Source organism: Anomaloglossus baeobatrachus, chromosome 6, assembly GCF_048569485.1.
Source record: "Anomaloglossus baeobatrachus isolate aAnoBae1 chromosome 6, aAnoBae1.hap1, whole genome shotgun sequence".
Taxonomy (NCBI): Eukaryota; Metazoa; Chordata; class Amphibia; order Anura; family Aromobatidae; genus Anomaloglossus; species Anomaloglossus baeobatrachus.
The window spans coordinates 60,396,487-60,423,066 of record NC_134358.1 but is presented as its reverse complement, the minus strand read 5'-3'; the positions used below and the strand labels follow the sequence as shown (position 1 = coordinate 60,423,066).

At 44.6% G+C, this 26,580-nt stretch overlaps 1 protein-coding gene across 7 annotated transcripts in view; it reads right to left on the bottom strand.

The window, feature by feature from the left end:
• Positions 1-26,580, bottom strand: part of CSMD3 (CUB and Sushi multiple domains 3) — a 2,007,504-nt gene that overhangs the window by 31,169 nt on the left and 1,949,755 nt on the right. For all 7 annotated transcript variants that reach the window (XM_075352941.1, XM_075352934.1, XM_075352935.1 and 4 more), the window contains one exon: positions 22,269-22,448. In XM_075352941.1, the coding sequence (XP_075209056.1) occupies positions 22,269-22,448 (180 nt within the window). The remainder of the gene's footprint in view (positions 1-22,268; positions 22,449-26,580) is intronic.

The window sequence follows — 26,580 nt, the reverse complement described above, 5'->3', positions numbered from 1 at the left end:
TGAAGGTTTGAACAAAAATATCTGATAGAAATTGTAGGAATTGTACACATTTCTTTACAAACACTCCACATTTTAGGAGGTCAAAAGTAATTGGACAAATAAACCAAACCCAAACAAAATATTTTTATTTTCAATATTTTGTTGCGAATCCTTTGGAGGCAATCACTGCCTTAAGTCTGGAACCCATGGACATCACCAAACGCTGGGTTTCCTCCTTCTTAATGCTTTGCCAGGCCTTTACAGCCGCAGCCTCCAGGTCTTGCTTGTTTGTGGGTCTTTCCGTCTTAAGTCTGGATTTGAGCAAGTGAAATGCATGCTCAATTGGGTTAAGATCTGGTGATTGACTTGGCCATTGCAGAATGTTCCACTTTTTTGCACTCATGAACTCCTGGGTAGCTTTGGCTGTATGCTTGGGGTCATTGTCCATCTGTACTATGAAGCGCCGTCCGATCAACTTTGCGGCATTTGGCTGAATCTGGGCTTAAAATATATCCCGGTACACTTCAGAATTCATCCGGCTACTCTTGTCTGCTGTTATGTCATCAATAAACACAAGTGACCCAGTGCCATTGAAAGCCATGCATGCCCATGCCATCACGTTGCCTCCACCATGTTTTACAGAGGATGTGGTGTTTGCTTTGGATCATGTGCCGTTCCCTTTCTTCTCCAAACTTTTTTCTTCCCATCATTCTGGTACAGGTTGATCTTTGTCTCATCTGTCCATAGAATACTTTTCCAGAACTGAGCTGGCTTCATGAGGTGTTTTTCAGCAAATTTAACTCTGGCCTGTCTATTTTTGGAATTGATGAATGGTTTGCATCTAGATGTGAACCCTTTGTATTTACTTTCATAGAGTCTTCTCTTTACTGTTGACTTAGAGACAGATACACCTACTTCACTGAGAGTGTTCTGGACTTCAGTTGATGTTGTGAACGGGTTCTTCTTCACCAAAGAAAGTATGCGGCGATCATCCACCACTGTTGTCATCCGTGGACGCCCAGGCCTTTTTGAATTCCCAAGCTCACCAGTCAATTCCTTTTTTCTCAGAATGTACCCGACTGTTGATTTTGCTACTCCAAGCATGTCTGCTATCTCTCTGATGGATTTTTTCTTTTTTTTCAGCCTCAGGATGTTCTGCTTCACCGCAATTGAGAGTTCCTTAGACCGCATGTTGTCTGGTCACAGCAACAGCTTCCAAATGCAAAACCACACACCTGTAATCAACCCCAGACCTTTTAACTACTTCATTGATTACAAGTTAATGAGGGAGACGCCTTCAGAGTTAATTGCAGCCCTTAGAGTCCCTTGTCCAATTACTTTTGGTCCCTTGAAAAAGAGGAGGCTATGCATTACAGAGCTATGATTCCTAAACCCTTTCTCCCATTTGGATGTGAAAACTCTCATATTGCAGCTGGGAGTGTGCACTTTCAGCCCATATTATATATATAATTGTATTTCTGAACATGTTTTTGTAAACAGCTAAAATAACAAAACTTGTGTCACTGTCCAAATATTTCTGGACCTAACTGTATGTCAATTCTTTTGAGTGTTTTGCTAACATTGAAGTCAACGAGAATTATCAAACCACATCCTAAATTCAAATCATTGCGTTTTACTTGCATTTTTAATGCGATCTGCATGTACATTTGTCAACATAAACGCATCCGTTTTTGGCTGGTAGTGAGCTCAAGGGCTTCCCTGATTACATCACATCCTCAACTAACGTACAGTTCCATTTTGCAAAGACATTTTCTAAGAGATTCTACCTATTCAACAGAATGTAATGAATGTTTAGTAGCATGAAATGACATCAGTAGATGTAATTTTTTTTAATTTATTTATTTTCATTTTTGGAAGCTTTATTCTATCATGACAATGCATTGTAAACACAACTACCAAAAAGGAAGAAAAACAGATGTGAAAAGCAATCAAAACGCACTTAAAACACAATGAAAACGTACTCAAAACTAATGCGTTTTTTAAGCGTTTTTGTGGTCAAAACCAAATTTGACATTGAGAAATTCTGCCAGAGGATGCATTTATTTCTGCAAAGTACAGAAAGCAACGTGCGCACATGCCCTTATCCTTTTCCATCTTTCAAGAATGATAGAGAATGAAGACAACTTTTCTCTTCAGAATTCTCCATAGTTAGAGATGAGCGAACCACAACTTTAAGTTTGGTAGTTGTACCCACACAGCTCTCCATATGCAAACCACTCGAGTGAGCATCATTGTGCTCAGGTACCGTAGTGCTTGGCCCAGTGTGAGCCACTTGTAGTGTTTGAACAGCTTGCAGTCATTGTAAAATCAGCGTTATTGGATGTAGTGTACACTAACAAAAGAGAAAAATAGAAAAAACCTGCCCTTCCTCCCCTGGAAGTTTTCTGTTTTTGCTGGCTGCATTTGGGTACGGAGTTGAACTGCCAATCAATGACTTCAAATGAAGTTTGGGTCAAGACCGGGTCCAGAACTGAACTTTATCTAAAGTTCGGCTGAACCTGCCAGACTGAACTTCCACAAATCTGCTTTGGGTGCAAATTTGAGTGCAAATCTGGAGATACTTTGCCATGTAATCACTTTCACCCTGTTCTTCCTCAGAAATGCAACAGTGGCCTTAGATTTGTGTTTTGGATCATTGTCATGTTGGAAAAGTGAACGTGTACAAAGGGCAAAGAGTGAGGCGATCATCTTCTCTTCCTCTATAGAGCGGTACATCAGTGAATTCATGATCACATCAATGGCATTTTGCTCCTCGACACCAACAGCTGTCATAAAGCCCCACATAAAGACACTGCCACCACCATGTCTCATTGTAAGCATCATGCATGTTTCTACACTAATTTTTCTAACTGTGTGGTGCCCTCAGTTAAAAATTGTGGTGGCATTGTCCTTATGTGGGGTAGTGAGATACTCATGTATGGTAGCTACATTTCATAAAGAAACCATCTCTTGCATTTCGGAAGCAGTGTGTAAGGTAATGAGTCTTCAAATATGTGAAAAAATAGAAAATGTGTTGCAATTTGTCATCTACTTTCAATGCCTAGGAAACTTGGCCCTGTCCTTAAAAATCATGGAGGTCATATAAAATACTAGATGTGTTAGTTTTTGATGTTGGATTGACTAATTTTTTCATCAACTAATTTGAGTAAAACCGAAGATTTTGTAATGCAAGTTATATTATTAACCTTACTTTTGTGTAGAGCTAAAAAAATGTTCTATGAAACTCGGGTCAAAAAGTGGAATTGTTCTTGTGTTCAGTGACACATTGATTGCCATCTTACTTTTCAAAGGGGTTGTAATTATTTATGCTTAGCACTATAGCTTTCATGGGCACTTTTTTCTTTATTATGTAAATCAATGGCTAGGCAGCAGTCAAATTATCATCGGCTGCTACAGCATTCGAGCTGCAAAAAATCAAGAAAACTAACCAGAAAAAGTCATTGGCCAACATGGGTCAAATGTCAAAAGCACTTATATGGTGCTGGGTAGCCCGTCTGATCTAATAGTATGGGTGCCATCAGTAGGCTGTAAACCAGACACTATGCATTACACGTACCTGTGTGACTGGCGCCCTATGCAAACCTCATTAGTGTGCATGTTTAATACCAGCAACCACCCCCTCCATGAAATGGTAGGCTGTGAGTGGTTGTCTCTTTGGTATTTTGCCCCTGTGTTACCTCCACTTTCATTATAGGGGGCCGGTTGCATCCTATGACTGCTGTTGCCATTTTACCCATGTTGCCTAATGGCATTTTCTGGTGAGTTTTCTTGATTTTTGTCTGAATTTATGTCCTTTTCGGTGAAGAATTTGAGCTGATTTTGTTGCTGGCCATTAAACTCTACCATTAAAATTAACTATGATGACAATGCATGTGACAAAGTCAGCTTTACTGCATTGCTATGAGAGGCAGCAGTTGAATTGATGAAGCTAAGCCTAATAAGCGCTCAGTGTGCACAGTGTAGCAGCCGGGTGTGATTTAACACTACTGCTGCGCTCTGCATGCTCTTGAATCGAGGAGTAGACACCTTCCATATAAGTTGTCTCAGAGACAATGCCCCATCTGTTCCCAGAGCTAGACCTCTGCCCCTAGCCTTGCCTCAAACAGTAAAATAGATATTGCTTACTGGGGTGATGCACTTAGAAATTAGGCCATAGACTGAACATACTGTAGTATTGATTTAAAGAGGCCTACAGTCAGGTAAAAGGGAAAAATGCATAGAAAATCTTTTTTTAAAATACACACATAATTTAGATATTCCTGCAGATTTATGGTGGATTTCTCTGCCTAATATGTTAGTAAAATTGGAAGTTCCACAACTTTTCCATATTAGAGTAATCAGTCCTAGTTAAAGATGAGCGAACCTTTGGAGGTTTGGTTCGCCGGCAGCAAACGAACCTAGCTCCACAGGCTCGAGATTGACCCAAACCGCGGATCAAGTCATTGATTGGCAGTTTAAGTCTTCGCCCACATACAGCCAGCCATGAGCAGAATACTTCCGGGAGAGGGTGGGTGGGCTTTTTCAAACTTTTTTTTTCACACTACATCCGAGCACGCTGTTGTTACCCTCCAGTGTGTGCAGTTCAAACACTGCAAGCGGCTCGTACAGGGATGAGCACCAAGCATACCCGAGCACAGCATTGCTCGCACGAGTTTTGCTCCCATGTACAGCATCTGATCCTTGGACCCAAACCTTGATTTTTAAATTTGGTGTTCGGTTCAAAAACCAAACCTCAGGGTCACTCATCTCTAGTCCTAGTGATATTGGTCAAAAAAGGTTACTATATTGATCTTGTAGATTATAGATACAATATATCTGTGTGCATCTTAGATTATCCAGTGCAGCACAGCTTCTGGAGTTTACACTAAAGGCCCAGTCACACTAAACAACTTACCAGCGATCCCAACAACGATCCAACCTGATAGGGATCGCTGGTAAGTTGCTAGGAGGTTGCTGGTGAGAGGTCACACTGCGACGCTCCAGCGATCCCACCAGCAACCTGACTTGGCAGGGATCGCTGGAGCGTGGCTACACGAGTTGCTGGTGAGCTCACCAGCAACCAGTGTCCCAGCCCCCAGCCAGCAGCGCCGCGTGGAAGATGCTGCGCTTGGTAACTAAGGTAAATATCGGGTAACCAACCCGATATTTACCTTGGTTACCAGCGCACGCAGCTACACGTGCAGAGAGCAGGGAGCAGCGCACACCGCTTAGCGCTGGCTCCCTGCTCTCCTAGTTACAGCACACATCGGGTTAATTACCCGATGTGTGCTGCAGCTACATGTGCACAGAGCAGGGAGCAGCGCACAATGCTTAGCGCTGGATCCTTGCTCTCCTAGCTACAGTACACATGGGGTTAATTACCGATGTGTACTCTGCTACACGTGCAAGGAGCAGGAGCCGGCACTGACTGTGAGAGCGGAGGAGGCTGGTAACGAAGGTAAATATCGGGTAACCAAGGACAGGGCTTCTTGGTTACCCGATGTTTACCGTGGTTACCAGTGTCCGCAGAAGCCGGCTTCTGCTGCCTGCACATTTAGTTGTTGCTGTCTCGCTGTCACAACCAACGACCTCACAGCAGGGGCCAGGTTGTTGCTGGATGTCACACACAGCAACATCACTATCAACATCACTGCTACGTCACAAAAGTTCGTTAGCAGCGATGTTGCTTAGTGTGACGGGGCCTTAACTCTAATCCCCTGGGTGCAGCAATTATTCACCTTTTTGACCGCACCTTTACAGCCTCTAAACCAACTGTGAAGTCTCTTGAGGAAAGCAAAAAACCTCTTTGACCCTAATCCGTTGAGAAAGATTTTACAATACAAGGCTCTGAAGTTGGAACATAGCTGCATAAACGCCTGATATCAGAGGAATAAGAGACTGTTATACTACACAGTAGAAAATATGATTTTAATGATTAGCCAGTGACTTGCTCCAGTTTCAGTTCTAAGGCAATTTTATATAATTTACACAGATGAAGAATTGTTAAGACCTTTCTTTGCAAATTTCATCTGCCAAATGATACAGGAATTTCCATATCAGACATTTTCCATGGGATATACCAAAAATGTCTATTTTATGTGGGTACTCCATCTAGTCTGCCATTTTTATCACTTCCATTGAAGTGACAGAGGTATGATATTCACAAGTGCACAATAAGAGGTCTTCAAGATAAGAGTGAATGTCATAAGTGGGACCCACATATATAAGATACTTATTATGACATATCCTATTGATATGTCTGAGATGAGAACATTTCTTTCAATGTGAGACCATGTACTGTATAAGCCTCTACATTATCACAGCACTATATTTGTTCATATTTACCATATTTTCCGTTTTATAAGACGCACCAGATTATAAGATGTACCCCAAATTTAGAGGAGTAAAATAGGAAAAAAAAATTAAATGTTAATATGAGGGTCCATCTTATAATCCTAGTGCATCTTAAAAATATCTCACTAGGGGGGAGAGGCGGTGCAGCTCCGGAAGGTCACAGGAGGCAGAGTTGGGGAATCTGCGGGCTCGGAGGAGGTTGTGTCACGGCTCAGCAGGGTCAGTGGATGGAGGGTCTGTGATACTGTGGGCTCAGGGGTGTTGCGGCGGCAGGCACCATTGATCTGTTGGCGGACTGCATTCTCCATTGAGTTGCCCGCGGTTAATGAGATTGACCTCAAGAAAATGGCCATGGAGGCGACATGTGTGCAAATAGGACTCTGCACCCATTTTCTTGAAGTCCATCGCGTCCGCCTGCGCACACGCCGCCTCTGCAGTTATTTTCTTGAAGTCCATTGCCTCAATCGCGGGTGATTCAATGGAAAACACAGCCCGCTCTCAGATCAATGTCACCCTCCGTCCTGTGACCCTCCTGAGCCACTTCACTGCATTGACACCCCCTCCTCCAAGCCCTCAGTATCACTGACCCTGCCTCCTCTTACCCTGCTCCACCATTGTAGCTCCGGTAAGCCATATCCGGATTATAGGATGCACCCCCATTTAACCCCAATTTTTTGGAAAAAAAGTGCATCCTATTATGTAAAAAAAGGGTACTCTCATTGCCAGTTGTTAAGACTCTTTGATTCTTGGACAGTAAGAATTCAAGGGATTGAGTCACTAGCAAACTGTTGAGTAATATGGAGTAGGCACTGAAATACTGAACAGTACTTCTCTATTTTTCTTTATTTTTAGGAGAGCATTAAAATAAATCCTTTATTAATTTTTCTAAAAGAGGAATCCACTCCCTCAAAAAAATTCTCAATTCACAAAGCCTTCACCATGTGTAATCCGTGCGTGCCCGTTTCATGCCGCTTTTAGAATATCATGGTGGAAGCGGCATGAAACGGGCACGCACGGATTACACATGGTGAAGGCTTTGTGAATTGAGAATTTTTTTGAGGGAGTGGATTCCTCTTTTAGAAAAATTAATAAAGGATTTATTTTAATGCTCTTAACTATACCTATCAATTGGGATTGCTGTATTACCTAATTTATTTTTAGGAGCTAAAGAAGCAGATAAATGGAAGTAGCACTCACCATCTGTTAAAATATAGATATTTTATTGCAAAATATTAAAATAATTCAAGGGAGATTTAGAAAGCACATAGACGATGACCACTTCATGTTCAAACTACACTTCAACAGGTCCCTCTACAAGGAGGATGGACTTCGTTAAACTGTAGTTTGAACACAAAACGGCCATCGTCTATAATCTCCCTTGAATTGTTTTAATATTTATCAAAAAACGTCTACATTTTTACAGTTAATGAGTGTCACTTCCATGTATCTGCCTCTTTTGTTAGTGTTTCCAGAGACTGGCTGAAGTTTAGCACCACGTACATCCTGCTGTGTTAGGGTCAGCTCAGTATGTATCACACATGAATGTGAGAAGTGCCAAAGTTTTTTCCATTATTACATTTTGTAATTAAGGAGCTAAATTGCATCTCATCTATTCATGCTACAATGCAAATTTGATCTCTGTCGAGAACAGGCTACATTACAAAACAAGATAAACTGAGATTTGTTTCCAAAATGGGCTTAGAGTAAAAATCGACAAATACAAGGCACTTTTTTCTTTCATTTATGGAAAAATACATCCAGTTTAGGTGAAATGTGGAGAAGACGTGGTTGTCCTCTTCTTTAGAGTTCAATTTTCAGTCCAGGTTCACAAAACCATAGTCCTTCATATCTCCTCCTATTTACCGGCTTCACTAATGCATCTTCAGATTTGTTTGCCAGATGCAAAATCATCTATGTATCACACCAACATAATGCTGTCAAGAGGAGCTTGGGACACCAGTAGGTAGGAAGAGGTGCACAAAACTCTGGTCTCAAGAACTCAGGTTACCATTGTGGTTGCCTGACCGGATCCCACAAATCTTTTTGCTCAGCTCAACTATATATACAAAATAAAATATTCTAAGATAATATTATTCTAAATTAGTATTTTAAATGGTTAATGCAGTTTTAGGGCACCCCAAACTGAAACCATATGAGGAGATATACAATTCAAAGTTGACATGGCAAGATGATTTCAGCCTGAACATAAATGCTTTCTGTTAAAAAGGTAAGTAGTCAAAAACTCTGGCCTAATTTGAAAAAAAAAAAATAATAAAATAAAATAGATAGATATAGACTGCTTTACCCTTCTATACCCATACCCTGATCAAAACCTTTTTCCAGAAAACATTTCTTCTTAGTAACAGTTAAAAAATACCTCTATTCAAGATGCATTGTGACACCAATTTACTGCCGTGTTTCCCCAAAAATAAGACCTCCCCCGAAAATGAGGCCTAGAAAGAGTTTTCAGCAAGGCTTAAATATAAGACCTACCCTCAAAATAAAACCTAGTCATGGTTCAATAATGAATTGTCCATGCAGCTTAACTCCTTCACGACCGCAGGCAGTAAAATTACGTCCTATTTTAACGTGACTTAATGACCAGGGACGTAATTTTACTGCCTAAAGTTCATTTGATTGCCGTGGCCATAGCAACGGCTTTCAAATGATGTCCCCTGCTGTTTCTTACAGCAGGGGACCTTTGCTTCACCCCAGGGGGGGTGGCATCTCCACCCCCCATCGACGATCAATGTGATTGGCTGTTCAAATCTGAACCGCCAACCACATCTTTCGCACTGATTTTGGTAAAAATAATGCCGGAAATAGTGCGATACTGTGAGATCCGGCTATGAGATGCCGTAGCAGGTACAGCAGATCATAGGTGGATCTCAAACATGCCGCCCCCAGCCCCTGCAGCACTGATTGGAGCGATCGTGCTATGACGAGCAATCGCTCCAATCAGTGTGCAGTGGGGCGGTTTGATTTGCTGGTGGCCGCCCTCCCTAGGCCTGTACTGGTCTGGGGATCCTCCCCCAACATGTCTGCAGCGTGCAGCACTGGCTGGTACTAGTGGTACCACGCCACCGCTGCTGCTGCCGCTGCTGTCACGGGGAGCAGGAGCAGGAGCGGTGAGTATTGTGCTCACCTTGCAGCCCCTGCGCGCTCCTGTGATTGCTTCTGCGCACTCCCGTAATGGCCCCTGCCCGTGCCCCCTGCGATCTTCCCCCCGACATCCCGATCTGCCCCCCAAGATCCCGATCTGCCCCCCGACATCCCGATCTGCCCCCCCGACATCCCGATCTGCCCCCCGACATCCCAATCTGCAGGCCTCCCCCGTGATCTCTATTCTGCAGCTTCTCCGGTATCTCCCTCCTCCTCTGCTCTCACCCTCTGCTCTCCCCTCCCCCTCTGCTGTCCCCCCGACGTCCCCTTACCTGTCTTCACCTGAGGGGTCCTCCGAGCTCTTCAATGGCCCGATCACATCTGCCTCTATCGCTGGGTCCTTCTTCCTGGGTCTTCTGCTGAGCTGTCCAACTTCCTGCCTGCTGCTCCTGTAAAGCTGTTCCTCCTGCTAATCCTCTGGGTACTGTGAGTATAACTTTTTTTTTTTTCTTTTTTTTCCTCTATCCCCTGTCCATTTTTACACCTCATGCGTCCGTGCGTCCCGCCGAACACTGATCAGGGATGCAGATAACGTATCTGCATCCGTGGTCAGTTTTTGGCGGAACTTTTCTTTTCCCGTATCCCCGTCACTTTTTGTATCGCATCAGTCCGTGCGTCCCGCCGAGCGCTGATCAGGGATGCACATAACGGATCGGCATCCCTGCTCAATTTTTGGCGTGACAAAAAGCATCGGGGATACGGAAAAACAAGTCCCGCCAAAAATTGAGCAGGGATGCCGATCCGTTATGTGCATCCCTGATCAGCGCTCGGCGGGACGCACGGACTGATGCGATACAAAAAGCGTCGGGGATGCGAAAAAAAAAGTATCGCATCTGTCCGTGAGTCCCGCTGAGCGCGGATCAGCATCCCTGCTCAATTTTTGGCGTGACTTTTTTTTTTTCCATATCCCCAGCGCTTTTTGTATCTCATCCGACCGTGCCTCCTGTAGCAGCCGATCAGTGCACTGCGTCTGTGCGTTTGAAAAGTCAAATGGCGTTCCTTGTCTTCTGAGCCCCGCCATGCGCCCAAACAATTGATTTCCACCACATATGAGGTATCTGCGTACTCGGGAAAAATTGCACAATACGTTTTATGGTGCATTTTTTCCTGATACCGTTGTAAAAAGAAATAAAAAAGCTACCTTGTTGCTGCAAAAATTTAAACAATTAAAAAAATATAATAATTTTCACGGTTCAATGTTATCAACTTTCAGTGGAGCCCCTGGGGGTACAAGGGGCTCACTAAACATCTAGATAAATTCCTTGAGGGGTCTAGTTCCAAAATGGGGTAATTTGTGGGGGAGCTCCACTGTTTAGGCACCATAGGGGGGATTTAAAAACGTGACATGGCGTCCGCTAATGATTCCAACCAATTTTGCTGCCAAATGGTGCCCTTCTCTTCTGAGCCACGCCATGCACCCAACAATTACTTTCCACCACATGTGAGGTATCTGCGTACTCAGGAGAAATTGCACAATACGTTTTATGGTGCTTTTTTGTCCTGATACCCTTGTGAAAAAAAGCTACCTGGTTCAAGTAACAGTTCTGTGGTAAAACAAAAGAAAATTGTATTCATGGCTCAACATTATCAACTTCTGTGGAGCCCCTTGGGGCTCACTAAACATCTAGATAAACTCCTTGAGGGGTCTAGTTTCCAAAATGGGGTCACGTGTGGGGGAGCTCCATTGTTTAGGCACCTCAGGGGGTCTCCAAACATGACATGGTATCCGCTAATGATTCAAACAAATTTTGCTGTCAAATGGTACTCCTTCTATTCTGAGCCCCGCCATGCGCCCAAACAATTACTTTCCACCACATATGAGGTATCGTCGTACTCAGGAAAAAATGCACTATAAATTTCATGGTGTATTTTTTCCTGATACCCTTGTGGAAAAAAAAGCTATTTAGTTGAAGCAACAGTTTTGTGGTAAAAATAAAAAAATTCTTTTCACAGCTCAACTTTATAAACTTCTGTGAAGCCCCCAGGTGTTCAAAGTGCTCACCAAACATCTAGAAAAATTATTTGAGGCCTCTAGTTTCCAAAATGGGGTCACTTGTGGGGAGCTCCATTGTTTAGGCACCTCAGGGGGTCTTCAAACCTGACATGGCGTCTGCTAATGAGTGCAGCTAATTTTGCGTTTAAAAATTCAAATGGCGCTCTTTCCCTTTCAAGCTCTGCCGTGTGCCCAAACATTTGATTTCCACCACATATGAGGTATCTGCGTACTCAGGAGAAAATGGACAATACATTTTATGTTGCATTTTTCCCGATACCCTTGTGAAAAAAAAGCTACCTAGTTGAAGCAACAGTTTTGTGGTAAAAAATGTTTTTTTTCTTTTCATGGCTAAACGTTATAAACTTCTGCGAAGCCCCCAGGTGTTCAAAGTGCTCACCAAACATCTAGAAAAATTATTTGAGGGCTCTAGTTTCCAAAATGGGGTCACTTGTGGGGGAGCTCCATTGTTTAGGCACCTCAGGGGGTCTTCAAACCTGACATGGCATCCGCTAATGAGTGCAGCTAATTTTGCGTTCAAAAATTCAAATGGCGCTCCTTCCCTTTTGACCTCTGCCGTGCACCCAAACAATTGATTTTTACCCCATATGGGGTATCAGCGTACTCAGGAGAAAATGCACAATAAATTGTAGGGTGCACTTTCTCTTTTCTCCCTTGTGAAAATGAAAATGTTATGGCTAAAGTAACATTTTTGTGTTAAAAAGTAAAATTTTCATTTTTTCCTTCCACATTGCTTTGGTTCCTGTGAAGCACCTAAAGGGTTAATAAACTTCTTGGATGTGGTTTTGAGCAGTGTGAGGGGTGCAGTTTTTAGAATGGGGTCACTTTTGGGTATATTCTGTCACCTCAGCCTCTCAAAGTCACTTCAAATGGGATGTGGTCCTTAAAAAAATTATTTTGTAAATTTTGTTGGAAAAATTAGAAATTGCTGATGAACTTTGACACCTTCTAACTTCCTAACTAGAGTTGAGCGCGGTTCGTGGTTCGTGGTTCTCCAGTTCGCGGCTCGAGTGATTTTGGGGGCTGTTCTAGATTGAACTAGAACTCGAGCTTTTTTGCAAAAGCTCGATAGTTCTAGATACGTTCGAGAACGGTTCTAGCAGCAAAAAAAACAGCTAATTCCTAGCTGGCTTTCCGCTGTAATAGTGTAAGTCACTCTGTGACTCACACTATTATGACATTTCAGTGTATAGTGTGCAGGAACAGCGCATTCAGATCACTGCTGTTTGGATAATGGCGATCGCCATTTTTTTTTTTTCCCCTTGTCTTCCTTCCCTAAGCGCGCGCGTGTAGTGGGGCGGGCCAGCATGTCAGCCAATCCCAGACACACGCACAGCTAAGTGGACTTTGAGCCAGAGAAGCAACGGCATGTGTGATAGGATGTCCATGTCCAATGTCACTGCATTATAAAACCGGACATTTTCCTCCAGCACGCCATTATCTGCCTTCTGCGTCCTTGGTGTCAGACATCACTGGTGCAGCTCCTATCGCCGATACTGCTGTGTACGCTCCATACACAGCGCTGGACAGCTTAGGGATAGCACTTTCTATCAGTCCTTTTAAGGGCTCGTACCGGCAGAGTCAGAGCCATAGGTGACAGGTCCTGAAAACAGAGTTTAACAGCTACACAAGATGACAGTGTCTGTGTAGCTAAGGTCAGGGATTTCCTCGCTGCATTTCCCCATTAGGAGGGATAGAAAGGCAGGCTTCCTTTCCTCTACCCAGAGACCCACAACCCTGCCACTGTACCCTCCTGCCCTTTGCACACTCCAACTCATTGTTACTAAGCCATTATACTAGCAAACACTGAGTGAACTTAGTGGCTTCCTAAACGTGGCTATTGGACTTCTGTATAGTCCCACTAGTGCAAAGATATTTGCAGCACGTCTGCCTGCATTGCACACTCCAACTCATTATAACTAAGCCATTGTACTAGCAAACACTGAGTGAACTTAGTGGCATCCTAAACGTAGCTATTGGACTTCTGCATAGTCCCACTAGTGCAAAGATATTTGCAGCACGTCTGCCTGCAATGCACACTCAAACTCATTATAACTAAGCTATTATACTAGCAAACACTGAGTGAACTTAGTGGCATCCTAAACGTGGCTATTGGACTTCTGTATAGTCCCAGTAGTGCACAGATATTTGCAGCACGTCTGCCTGCATTGCACACTCAAACTCATTGTTACTAAGCCATTATACTAGCAAACACTGAGTGCACTTAGTGGCATCCTAAACGTGGCTATTGGACTTCTGTATAGTCCCACTAGTGCAAAGATATTTGCAGCACGTCTGCCTGCATTGCACATTCAAACTCATTATAACTAAGCCATTATACTAGCAAACACTGAGTGCACTTAGTGGCATCCTAAACGTGGCTATTGGACTTCTGTATAGTCCCACTAGTGCAAAGATATTTGCAGCACGTCTGCCTGAATTGCACACTCAAACTCATTATAACTAAGCCATTATACTAGCAAACACTGAGTGAACTTAGTGGCATCCTAAACGTGGCTATTGGACTTCTGTATAGTCCCAGTAGTGCACAGATATTTGCAGCACGTCTGCCTGCATTGCACACTCAAACTCATTGTTACTAAGCCATTATACTAGCAAACACTGAGTGCACTTAGTGGCATCCTAAACGTGGCTATTGGACTTCTGTATAGTCCCACTAGTGCAAAGATATTTGCAGCACGTCTGCCTGCATTGCACACTCAAACTCATTGTTACTAAGCCATTATACTAGCAAACACTGAGGAAACTTAGTGGCATCCTAAACGTGGCTATTGGACTTCTGTATAGTCCCACTATTTCAAAGATATTTGCAGCACGTCTGCCTGCATTGCACACTCAAACTCATTGTTACTAAGCCATTATACTAGCAAACACTGAGTGCACTTAGAGCACTTACTGGCATCCTAAACGTGGCTATTGGACTTCTGTATAGTCCCACTAGTGCAAAGATATTTGCAGCACGTCTGCCTGCATTGCACACTCAAACTCATTATAACTAAGCCATTATACTAGCAAACACTGAGTGAACTTAGTGGCATCCTAAACGTGGCTATTGGACTTCTGTATAGTCCCACTAGTGCAAAGATATTTGCAGCACCTGTGCAGGACACCCTCCTGCTCTGTTTTTAATAAGCTATATTGATAGCAAAAAATACTGCCATTTTGTGGCATCATAGAACTGGATCTTGTATTCCATTAGTGTCCCACTGGTGCCAAGCTATTTCTAGCACCTCTGCATGACACCCTCATGCACATTTTGCTACGCTAATGTTATAGCAAACTCAGGGAATTCATTGCTGCATTTCATAATTCGGAGGGATAGAAAGTGAGGCTTTCTTTAGCTTTTCCTTCTATTCATAGACAGCATCTCCAAGTCCACACCCGAAGAGCAATTTCTCCTCCACCTGTAAGTGTGGAGAGGCAGCTAGTGCGCATGCGTGTGCCGATTTACCCCAGCTGCAGCCTAACTACAGTGTTTCGCCTAGTGAGTATGCTCAGCCTGACTGTGCCATTCCTGACGCTAAGTCTTCATTTCGGGATACAGCGCATGCTCCCACACTTAGTGTGAAAAGCCTCTTTGCACAGGTACTTGCATTCCGTGCCGGGTCTAAGTCCTGTTTTGTGCCGAGACACCATGCTAAAGCTGATAGTCTTTTTTCAGAGACTCTATTTCATGCAACTGACCATGCTCAAGCACTTACTGCATCAGAGACTAGGTCCGGTAATGAACTCTTTGGCCCTGCCCCTGATGTGGGAGGGGCCCATATAGACCACAGGGCATCAGGTGTCCTGACGATGTGGCCAGGCCACTCCCAAATGGCTTGCAGAGGCCCGCCCCTATGACTTGTCACCTCATTATTGATGGTCAGACGATGACTGGTGAGGTGTTTGTGTCGTGGCAGCCATGAGGTCATTATTGAAGTTGCGGTTCCAAATAGGACGCTAGTTATGCCACTCATGACGTGTCACTCTGCTTTTGTCTCCAGGAGGTGCATTGTGGTCCACCCTGGTTTGGGGCGGACCCAGGTTATAAAACGGGCTGGAGCCAACAAGGAGGTGCGCAGTCTTCTATTATGCTCTGAAAGAGCACACCTCCATGTGTTGAACCCATTGCGGCTTTAGGCCAGAGGTAGGCAGGGATAGGGCGTCGATGCAGGCCGCCACCACAGTTGGTAACGCAGAACGGTTAAGACCAGCTCCTGTCCTACAAGTCCTGCTTGTGCAGCCCAGTAGCATTAACAGGCCTGCTGCTGCTGATGCACCTGCTGTCCACAGGTGTGGCCCCAATGCACACGGTCAGCGTACTCAATGGCCCCTGTGATGTTAACAGGGAGTTCCTGGGCTGTGTGGGCATGTGGATCCTGTGACGCTAACAGGGCTCCCAGTCTCCAGATCCGAGTGGCGTCTAACTCGGTTCAGGCTACTATTAGTTTCATAGCCACACAGATCTGTATCCTCCACCTAACCTTCCAGTTGCCAACCTCTCCTTTTCCATCTGGGAGCACGGTGGACACTGACTGCTGATGGGGATATATACCTTTCTCTTTCTTTTCTTATTAATTTTCGTTATATAGCGGTAACATAGTATATACCACCTTATCCAAATCTGCCAGTTCCACCGTAACAGATGGTGTTTCTTCATCAAATGTTACTTTTGCTTAACCAACAAACCCACGGACAAAAACTTTTTTCCCCTTTCCAACACACCTGTTCCCCTTTCCACCAGCATTTGTCCTTTTTCAACTCATTTGGTATATGACCAAAAGTGCAACTCTGCAGGGACACCGTACTCAATGCCATCTCAGCACAGCAGCCAGCCCTCGGTCCCTCAGATGTGGACAAGTAAAAGACCATTTCCTCCTATCCATGACAAAGCGCTGAGATTCACTCTGTTCAGCACTGGTGTTTACTGGAAAAGCAAATCTAAGAATCCGTATCACCTTCTGCAGATAGTCCTGTATACGTGCGTCCATTTCTATGGCAGGAATTATTTCGCCAAATTTTGTCTTGTACCGGGGATCTAACAGTGTGGCAACCCAGTAGTTAGCATTACTTCGAATTCGTACAATCCGAGGGTCATGTTGTAGGTAGTGCAGCAAGAAGGCGCTCATGTGTCTTGTGCATCCAGGAGGACAAAGTCCTTGGTTTGTTGGTGGCAGAGAGGTGAGAATCGTGCCTCCTTCCTCTGCCCTCTCCCCCCAACCTCGCACAACCGAAATGTGAGCAAGCTCTCGCTCATCTGCTGAGTCTTCCATGCCCATCGCAAGTTCGTCCTCCATTTCTTCATGGGCTCCTGCACCTTCCTCAACAATTTTTGCTGATACTATGCGCCCTTGTTAATCCCTATCCCCCACCATGACTGCCGCCTAGGTGCCGCTCAACGTATGGACCTTGTACATCTTATTATCCCTTCTGCATATGACTCCTCCTGTACTTCCTCCCCTTCCTCTTGGACCAACACCTGACTCCGAATAATGCTTACAGTGTGCTCCATCTTGTAGATGAGCAGAATTGTCACGCTGAGAATGGCATCGCTAGTGCTAAACATCTTCGTCGACTTTTGTAAACTGTGTAGAAGGGTGCATAGGTCCTTGATCTGACACCACTCCAGCAGCGTGATCTGCACCACCTCTGGATCAAGTTATCCCAGGCTATATGTCATAACGTATTGCAGCAGGGTTCGGCGGTGCTGCCACAGACGCTGCAACATGTGCAGATTCCAATTCCTGCGTGTCGGAACATCGCATTTCCAGCGTTTAACCGCCAGACCCTAAGACTTCAGGAGCGATGAAAGTTGTTGAGCTGCTGTGTGCGCACGATGGAAGTGAGCACATAGCGAGCGTGCCCGCTGCACAAGGCCATGTAGGCCGGGATGGTATTTTAAAAATTGCTGGAGAATCAGATTCAACACGTGAGCCATACAAGGCACGTGTGTCACATTGCCCTGACGAAGGGCCGCAGACAGGTGTGCATCATTGCCGCACACGGCTGTTAAGTCACCAACGTAGTCCACTCAATCAATTTGTACTCCGGTCGCCAGGTGACAACGTGTTCCTTTGGTGCATAGTGCTGATGATGGGAAAGGAGTCGATGCCTGCGGCGCAGGTGGACGCAGGTTATGGTCACCCACTGGGTTGCGTTACCTTGACAGATACAGAACCACAGGCTGAATGTAGGTGGTGGGTATCTCACAGATGAAGTACCATCATTCAGCTACAACCAATGGGAAGACCCCACACCCTTTTTTAGGCCCCTCTTGTCTGCAGACCACTGCCAGACAAAGCTATGAACTTCTTGTTACTGTTACCCCCAGTTCAGTTTTATGAGTTTGTGTGCTTGTTACCTGACTACTTTTCCTGCTTGCTGTTTATGTACCTCGTTGGCCGATCCGCATTTCACCTCTGCTTGTTTTCTGATTAAGTCCTGGCCATCCCATTCTGTTCCTCTTCCTCAATTAATGTTTTTGACCCTGCATGACTACTATTCTCTGGAAGTGTAGCCTTCCACAGGTATTGATCAAATTGGGCCCTGTGTAATTCCAAATCACTGTATAGGGGTTAAAGGGTTTCAGGGTTCTGGGTGTCCAGCTTAGTGAGTGGCTTGCCTCTAGCCTATCCTTTACAGCCCATCTGAGTGTGTCGATCCAGGCAGGCGTTACACCGTGCCCTGTGCAGAAGGCCATGTAGGCCGGGATAGTGTTTTAAAAATTGCTGGACAACCATGTTCAACACGTGAGCCATACAAGGCACGTGTGCCACATTGCCCTGAAGAAGGGTCGCAGACTGGTTTGCATCATTGTCGCACCCGACCTTCCCTGGCTGCTGGTTGAGTGGAGACAACCATTGATGAAACTCGGTCTCACTCTCCAGAGCTAACCGTCCTCAATTCCTCAGCGGTGTCTCACATTTCCCCTACATTTCAAAGTAAACATTTGACCACCTGATGGCCTTGAGCTCTGCTGCCAGCATAGTAAGGAGGTGTGTGGGATTCCTTGGGCGCAGTTACAAGGAAGGGTGGACTGACCACACAGGGTTTGGGCCGAGGTGGAGGACCCACACGAGGTTGAGGAGGCAGAAGCAGTGGAGGAACTTGTACATACAGAGGAAGGATTGACACACAAGTCGTGGGGACGGCAAGACTTGTACAGCAAACTCTTCTCCATCTCTCACCATAGTTACCCAGTGCCCAGTCAGCAACATGTAACTCCCCTGTCCATGCTTACTGGTCCAAGTATCTGTGGTGAAATGCACCCTGTCACACACAGAGTTTCTCAAGGAATCAGTGAGGTTGTGTGCGACCTACTGTGGTAGCGCGGGCACGCCTTTCTTGGAGAAGGAGTGACGACTGGCCATCGGCTCTTGGGGCACTGCAATGGGCATAAGGTCTCAAAAATCCTCGGTCTCAAAAGGGTGTAAAGGCAGCCTTTCTGTTGCCAACAAGTTGCAGATGATGTCTCCCTCGTTTACACTAATTGGGCCACACACACCCCACTTGACTGGCATCAGTTGATCCCCCTTTTCAAAATGAAAAAGATGCTTTGCATGAAGCACTCTCAAAAATACGCGTGCCTTTCCCATCCCCTGGCTGACCCAGGGGAAGAAAAGTCCTCTGAGAGCCATGACTTGTTCATCTTGGTTCTTTTAGAAACACAGCGAGGGGACTCCAACCACAGTCTCTCTCGTTGCCACTAATTGGGCCACACACACCCCACTTGACTGGCATCAGTTGACCCCCCTTTTGAAAAAGAAAAAGATGCTTTGCATGAAGCACTCTCAAAAATACGCTTGCCTTTCCCATCCCCTGGCTGACCCATGGGAAGAAAAGTCCTCTGAGAGCCATGACTTGTTCATCTTGGTTCTTTTAGAAACACAGCGAGGGGACTCCAACCACAGTCTCCCTCGTTTACACTAATTGGGCCATACACACCCCACTTGACTGGCATCAGTTGACCCCCCTTTTGAAAAAGAAAAAGATACTTTGCATGAAATACTCTCAAAAATACGCGTGCCTTTCCCATCCCCTGGCTGACCCAGGGGAACAAAAGTCCTCTGAGAGCCATGACTTGTTCATCTTGGTTCTTTTAGAAACACAGCGAGGGGACTCCAACCACAGTCTCCCTCGTTGCCACTAATTGGGCCACACACACCCCACTTGACTGGCATCAGTTGACCCCCCCTTTTGAAAAAGAAAAAGATGCTTTGCATGAAGCACTCTCAAAAATACGCGTGCCTTTCCCGTCCCCTGGCTGACCCAGGGGAAGAAAAGTCCTCTGAGAGCCATGACTTTTTCATCTTGGTTCTTTTAGAAACACAGCGAGGGGACTCCAACCACAGTCTCCCTCGTTGCCACTAATTGGGCCACACACACCCCACTTGACTGGCATCAGTTGACCCCCCCTTTTGAAAAAGAAAAAGATGCTTTGCATGAAGCACTCTCAAAAATACGTGTGCCTTTCCCTTCCCCTGGCTGACCCAGGGGAAGAAAAGTCCTCTGAGAGCCATGACTTGTTCATCTTGGTTCTTTTAGAAACACAGCGAGGGGACTCCAACCACAGTCTCCCTCGTTTACACTAATTGGGCCACACACATCCCACTTGACTGGCATCAGTTGACCCCCCTTTTCAAAATGAAAAAGATGCTTTGCATGAAGCACTCTCAAAAATACGCGTTCCTTTCCCGTCCCCTGGCTGACCCAGGGGAAGAAAAGTCCTCTTAGAGCCATGTCCACATTGTCAGTGGACAGACATGTGTGCTTATCTGCCAGCAGACCCCCAGCAGCACTGAGGACAGGTTCCGAGAGAACGCTGGCTGCAAGACACGACAAGATCCCCAAGGCGTACGTGGCAAGCTCAGGCAATTTATCCAGATTGGAAGCCTAAAATGAGCAGGGCTCAAGTTGCACAGTAATGGTATCGATGTTTCCTTGCATATACTCATATATCTGTGTCTCCTCCTCTTTTTCCTTGTCCAGCTGTTTTGTTTTCACATGAGTATACGTCCTCGTCACTTTCCCATGTGTTTGTGTTGTGAGTTGTTTGTCACCTTTTGGACACCTTTGAGGGTGTATTCTAGGTGTTTTTATGTGTTTGTGAATGCCTGCCATTGTTTCCTATGCAGTTTGAGTTCGGTTCGTCGAACCGAACTCGAACGGGAGCTCCGTTCAGCGAACCGACCTCGAGCCGAACCACGACCGGTTCGCTCATCTCTATTCCTAACGAAAGAAAAATTTCTTTCGAAAATTGCGCTGATGTAAAGTAGACAAGTGGGAAAGGTTATTTCGTAACTATTTTGTGTGACATATCTCTCAGATTTATGGGCATAAATTTTCAAAGTTTGAAAATTGCGAAATTTTCAAAATTTTGCGCACAATTTCCTAAATTTTCACAAATAAACGCAAAAAGTATCGGCCTAAATTTACAACTGACATGTAGTACAATATGTCACGAAAAAACAATGTCAGAATCGCCAGGATCCGTTGAAGCGTTCCAGAGTTATAACCTGTCAAAGTGACACTGGTCAGAATTGCAAAAAATGGCCCGGTCATTAGGGTGTTTTAGTGGCCGGGGGTGAAGGGGCTAAAGAGATTAAGAATACTGCAGGACATTTCATTATAGACTGCGGAGACCCCCAAAAGAGAGAAGACAGAAGAGAAAAGACACTGCGATCTTACTCACCAGACACCGACCGGGAACAGTGAAATGCATCAAGGACCTGAGGCGGAAAGCACACCCACACAAATTAGATTACACATACACACACCGACACATGAGATCGCACACACAATCACACATCAGATACACACTCACTACATCCAGCAATATTGATTGCTTCTGGGCACCATAAGGACCTTGGACGCTATGAAGTGGAGTGTCAGGACTTGCGAGTGGACCACATGGAGGACCTAGCGGTGGAACGCATCATAGAGACAAGAGAGCAGAGAGTCCCCTGCTGTGTGGAAGCAAGTGGTATCACTGGATGTGGTGAGTGTGTGCGCGCGCGGTTGTATGTGCGATATCATGAGTGTGTGTATGACTGTGTGTATAAGTATGAGTGTGTGCATGAGTGTATGTATAAGTATGAGTGTGTGTATGGGATCTGATGTCTGAGTGTTGACCAGAAGGAGGGGAGGACGGCATGCAGCATACCTGCTGGGAGCGCCCACTGGAGATCACAGGAGGACTGGGGAGCAACGCAAACGCCCTGGAGTCTGGTAAGTATGACAATCCTGGGAAGGGTGATCTGTATTTTTTGGGGGGGTGAACTTTCCCCCAACCATGGTTCCCCAAGAATAAGCCCTCCCATGAAAATAAGATCTAGTGCTTTTTTCGGGGCAAAAAGAAAATATAAGACAATGTCCTAGTTTCGGGGAAACAGGGACTAAAGTCCAAATTACATGAAAAACAAATTTCATAAAAAACATTTCAGCTAAATAAAAATAATAATAATAACTTGTGTTTATTAATTTTAAATTTAAAAATCTAAAAGAAACAATATATAACATTTTAATGTAAATCCCAATTTTTAAATACTTGACACAAAAATATAACTACAGAACAGTATAATACTGATATTTCTTTTAAATAAATGTTTTATTAAAACTCAGCAAATTTCCATTTCTTTCACATAGAGAGTGATCAGATGAATAAAGCCATTAAAAAAACAAAAGTCTTGCATTTCATTTTCCTGCCAAGTACAAATAATTCAAATGTTTCAAGACAAGTAATATTATATTACATTACCTGTGCAAACTGGAACTTTTCCGCTCCACGTGTTATCTGGCTGGCAAATTCTGTGCTCAGTCCCTCCCGAGAGAAGATATCCCGGCTGGCAAGTGTAAATTAATGTATAACCAAGTGACGGAAGATCTATTCCAACAACATTTGAATGTAATGGAGATTCTGGCTGCTTGCAGCTGTGGGCTGTAGAATAAACAACTGGTAAGCGATAGAGCTAAAACTCATTACCATCATTTATCTATGAGATAGGAACAATGTTTTATAGTTTGTTCAAGCACTTTTAAAATTTAGGTGAAACGTAAAATACACCTGCACAATGATGGTATACGATCATGCTTTATACGAAAATAAAGGTAAATAAAGAGTATAAGGCAATTGGCATTGGCTGGTACTGTACAGATGGAAGGTTTGTTCTCCTGAAGTTTGCATTGTGAAACTATAGCATAGCAAGTACATAGCTCTATAAAGCAAATGTGATGTGATACTCCAGGTTGTTTCACTAATCCTACAACTATATGTAGATCAAATATTAAAATCTAATAGTAAATAAAATAAGAAAAGCAAATGCTCTCTATTGCCCAAAGACTCCAGTTCAAAACATTAACCATGACATACAAAGCCATTTGCACCTGTCTCCTCCAAATATCTGGGACTAGTCTCCCGATACCGTCCTGCATGCAACCTCAGATCCTCACAAGATCTCGTTCTCTACTTCTCTCTTATCTCCTCTTCCCATAATCGCACACAACAGTTCTCCCATGCCTCTCCCATACTCTGGAATGCTCTATCCCAGCATATCAGACTCTCTCCTATCATGGAAAGCTTCAAGAGGAACCTGAAGACCCACCTCTTTCAACAAGCCTACAACCTACAATAACCCTCAGACCAGTATACCACTGCACAATCAGCTCTGTCCTCACCTATTGTACCATCACCCATTCCCTTTAGACGGTGAGCCCTCGCGGGCAGGGTCCTCACCTACTCTACCCTCACTCATCCCCTGTAGACTGTGAGCCCTCGCGGGCAGGGTCCTCACCTACTCTACCCTCACTCATCCCCTGTAGACTGTGAGCCCTCATGGGCAGGGTCCTCTCTCCTCCTGTACCAGTCTGTTTTGTAATGTTCATAATTGTTGTACTTTTTTCATGTATACCTTTTTTTCTTGTAAAGCGCCATGGAATAAATGGCGCTATAATAATAAATAATAATAATAATAATAATCTGAACTAATTGAGATAAAAAATATTATTTATGCTTAAAAAATACATGAATGGAGAAAAAGTAGAGGGGATTTCTGTAATTGAAAATTGATCTATTCTTTAACCCTTCCCCAACATATGTTGTGCATGTACAGCACAAATCAGGTTGTGGACGTGTCTAAAAAATCAGAGAGCAATATCCACATACACAGCTCCACCATACATGCCGCAATATGCGGTGCAGCAGGGCAGCCAGTAAGGCCCCTTTAACACATCAGTTTTTTTTCATCAGTCACAAAACGTCAAATTTTTAAAAAAAAACGGATCCAGCGTCTGATGCCGCTGGATCAGTTTTTTTCTTATTGACTTGTATTAGTGACGGATTGCGATGGATGGCCTCACGTTTCATCCGTCGTTAGATGGATCCGTTGAAAAATGTTTGTCCGTCGGACGGAGATGATGTCAACTGTTACATTTTTGTGACAGCGACAAATCCGTTGCCGTCCATCGTTTGGTAGAATGGAAGCCTATGGGCGCAGGATCCATCATCATCCGTCAACTGACGGAATCCGGCATGCTCCAAGTATTATTTAGCCCCCAGCTAGTCAGATACGTTGAAAACGGATCCGTTGCATCAGTTTTTCCACAATCTGCGACGGATCTGTTGATCTTTCGAGAAAACAGATTGTGACTGATGGCAAAAAGCTGATGTGTGAAAGGGGCCTAAGGAAACAGACCAAACACAGTGGTGCATCGTTTTCTTGATGCCCAGCACATCCCTCTCTGCTTTTTGTTGTCCTTTTTGACTCAATAAATGAAGATCAACATTTGGTGAGTGCCACCCTTTTTCTTCTTTCTTGTTGTGGATTTGTGAAGTGGGCTTTGGAGTGGAGTCCGTGTCATATTCTGCAGATGTTATTGTGTTGCACAGCCAGCTCCTGCCTCTATGAGCAGTCATCTGAGTAAAGCTCCAATTGCTGCCATCAACTCTTCGAGTGCCTCTGTTAATCTCTGACAGTGGCAAGTAAAGTGCAGTTCCAGGAGGACCCCATTCTGTGTGACCACTCCCTTGTCCACCACAATCATGGAGTGCAGATGAATTAATATAGCTGCCAATGTTGGTAACCCTCTGAAACTCAGCCACACATGTGGAAAGGTAGTCAAATGTTCTGGGGTCAGATACTAGGAGAGCACATCAAGGAATAAGAGGATGGACAGAGGTGAAGACAACATGACAACATGACTGTAGTGGTAGTACAGTATTGATTAAATTGATATCTTTCTTTAGTGAATACGCTTGCATTGTTTTTCTTCTTTAATGCTCATTTGAAGTTTTCTGCTAATTAGGTGTGGGTGCACAGGGGCTAGACTGTACACAGCCTTTTATCCACAGTTGACTCTTTTTGCGACAGGGAAGCGGTTATACATAGGTTATAGGTATGTGTGCTCCAATATGGTTCTGCTTTTAATTTATCTAGGAGGCTGCATGGCTAGCGAGTATAGCCCCCCCATCGTTTGTGCATCACGGGAAAATCGCTGCCCATGGCGGACAATATCGTTCGGAGCCGTCACACGGACTTACCTGCCTAGTGACTAGAGTTGAGCGCGGTTCGTGGTTCGTGGTTCTCCAGTTCGCGGCTCGAGTGATTTTGGGGCATGTTCTAGATCGAACTAGAACTCGAGCTTTTTGCAAAAGCTCGATAGTTCTAGAAACGTTCGAGAACGGTTCTAGCAGCCAAAAAACAGCTAAATCCTAGCTTGGTTTCTGCTGTAATAGTGTAAGTCACTCTGTGAATCAAACTATTATCACATTTCAGTGTATAGTGTGCGTGAACAGCGCCTTCAGATCACTGCTGTTTCTATAATGGCGATCGCCATTTTTTTTTTTTTTTTTCTTGTCTTCCTTCCCTAAGCGCGCGCGTCTTGTGGGGCGGGCCAGCATGTCAGCCAATCCCAGACACACACACAGCTAAGTGGACTTTTAGCCAGAGAAGCAACGGCATGTGTGATAGGATCTGCATGTCACATGTCCCTGCATTATAAAACCGGACATTTTCTTCACGAACGCCATTATCTGCCTTCTGCGTCTTTGGTGTCAGACATCAGTGTCGCAGCTCCGTCCTCCTGAGTCCTATAGCCGATACAGCTGTATGCGCTGCATACACAGCGTTAGACAGCTTAGGGAGAGCACATTCTAGCAGTCCTTTTAAGGGCTCAAAGCGGCAGGGTCAGAGAGCCATAAGTGACAGGTCCTGCAAACAGCAACAGCGTCTGTGTAGCCCAGGTCAGGGATTTCCTCCCTGCATTTCACCATTAGGAGGGAATAGAAAGGCAGGCTTACATTCCTCTACCCAGAGCACCACAATCCTGCCACTGTACCCTCTTGTCCTCTGCACACTCCAACTCATTCTAAGTAAGCCATTATACTAGCAAACATTCAGTGTACCTAGTGGCATCCTATACGTGGCTATTGGACTTTGCTATAGTCCCACTAGTGCAAAGACATTTGCAGAGCACGTCTGCCTGCATTGCACACTACAACTTTTTTAAACTAAGCAATTTTACTAGCAAACACTCAGTGTACCTAGTGGCATCCTATACGTGGCTATTGGACTTTGCTATAGTCCCACTAGTGCCAAGACATTTGCAGAGCGCATCTGCCTGCGTTGCACACTCCAACGAATTATAACTAAGCCATTATACTAGCACACACTCAGTGTACCTAGTGGCATCCTATACGTGGCTATTGGACTTTGCTATAGTCCCACTAGTGCAAAGACATTAGCAGAGCACATCTGCCTGCATTGCACACTCCAAGTTTTTTAAACTAAGCAATTTTACTAGCAAACACTCAGTGTACCTAGTGGCATCATATACGTGGCTATTGGACTTTGCTATAGTCCCACTAGTGCAAAGACATTTGCAGAGCACGTCTGCCTGCATTGCACACTACAACTTTTTTAAACTAAGCAATTTTACTAGCAAACACTCAGTGTACCTAGTGGCATCCTATACGTGGCTATTGGACTTTGCTATAGTCCCACTAGTGCCAAGACATTTGCAGAGCGCATCTGCCTGCGTTGCACACTCCAACTAATTATAACTAAGCCATTATA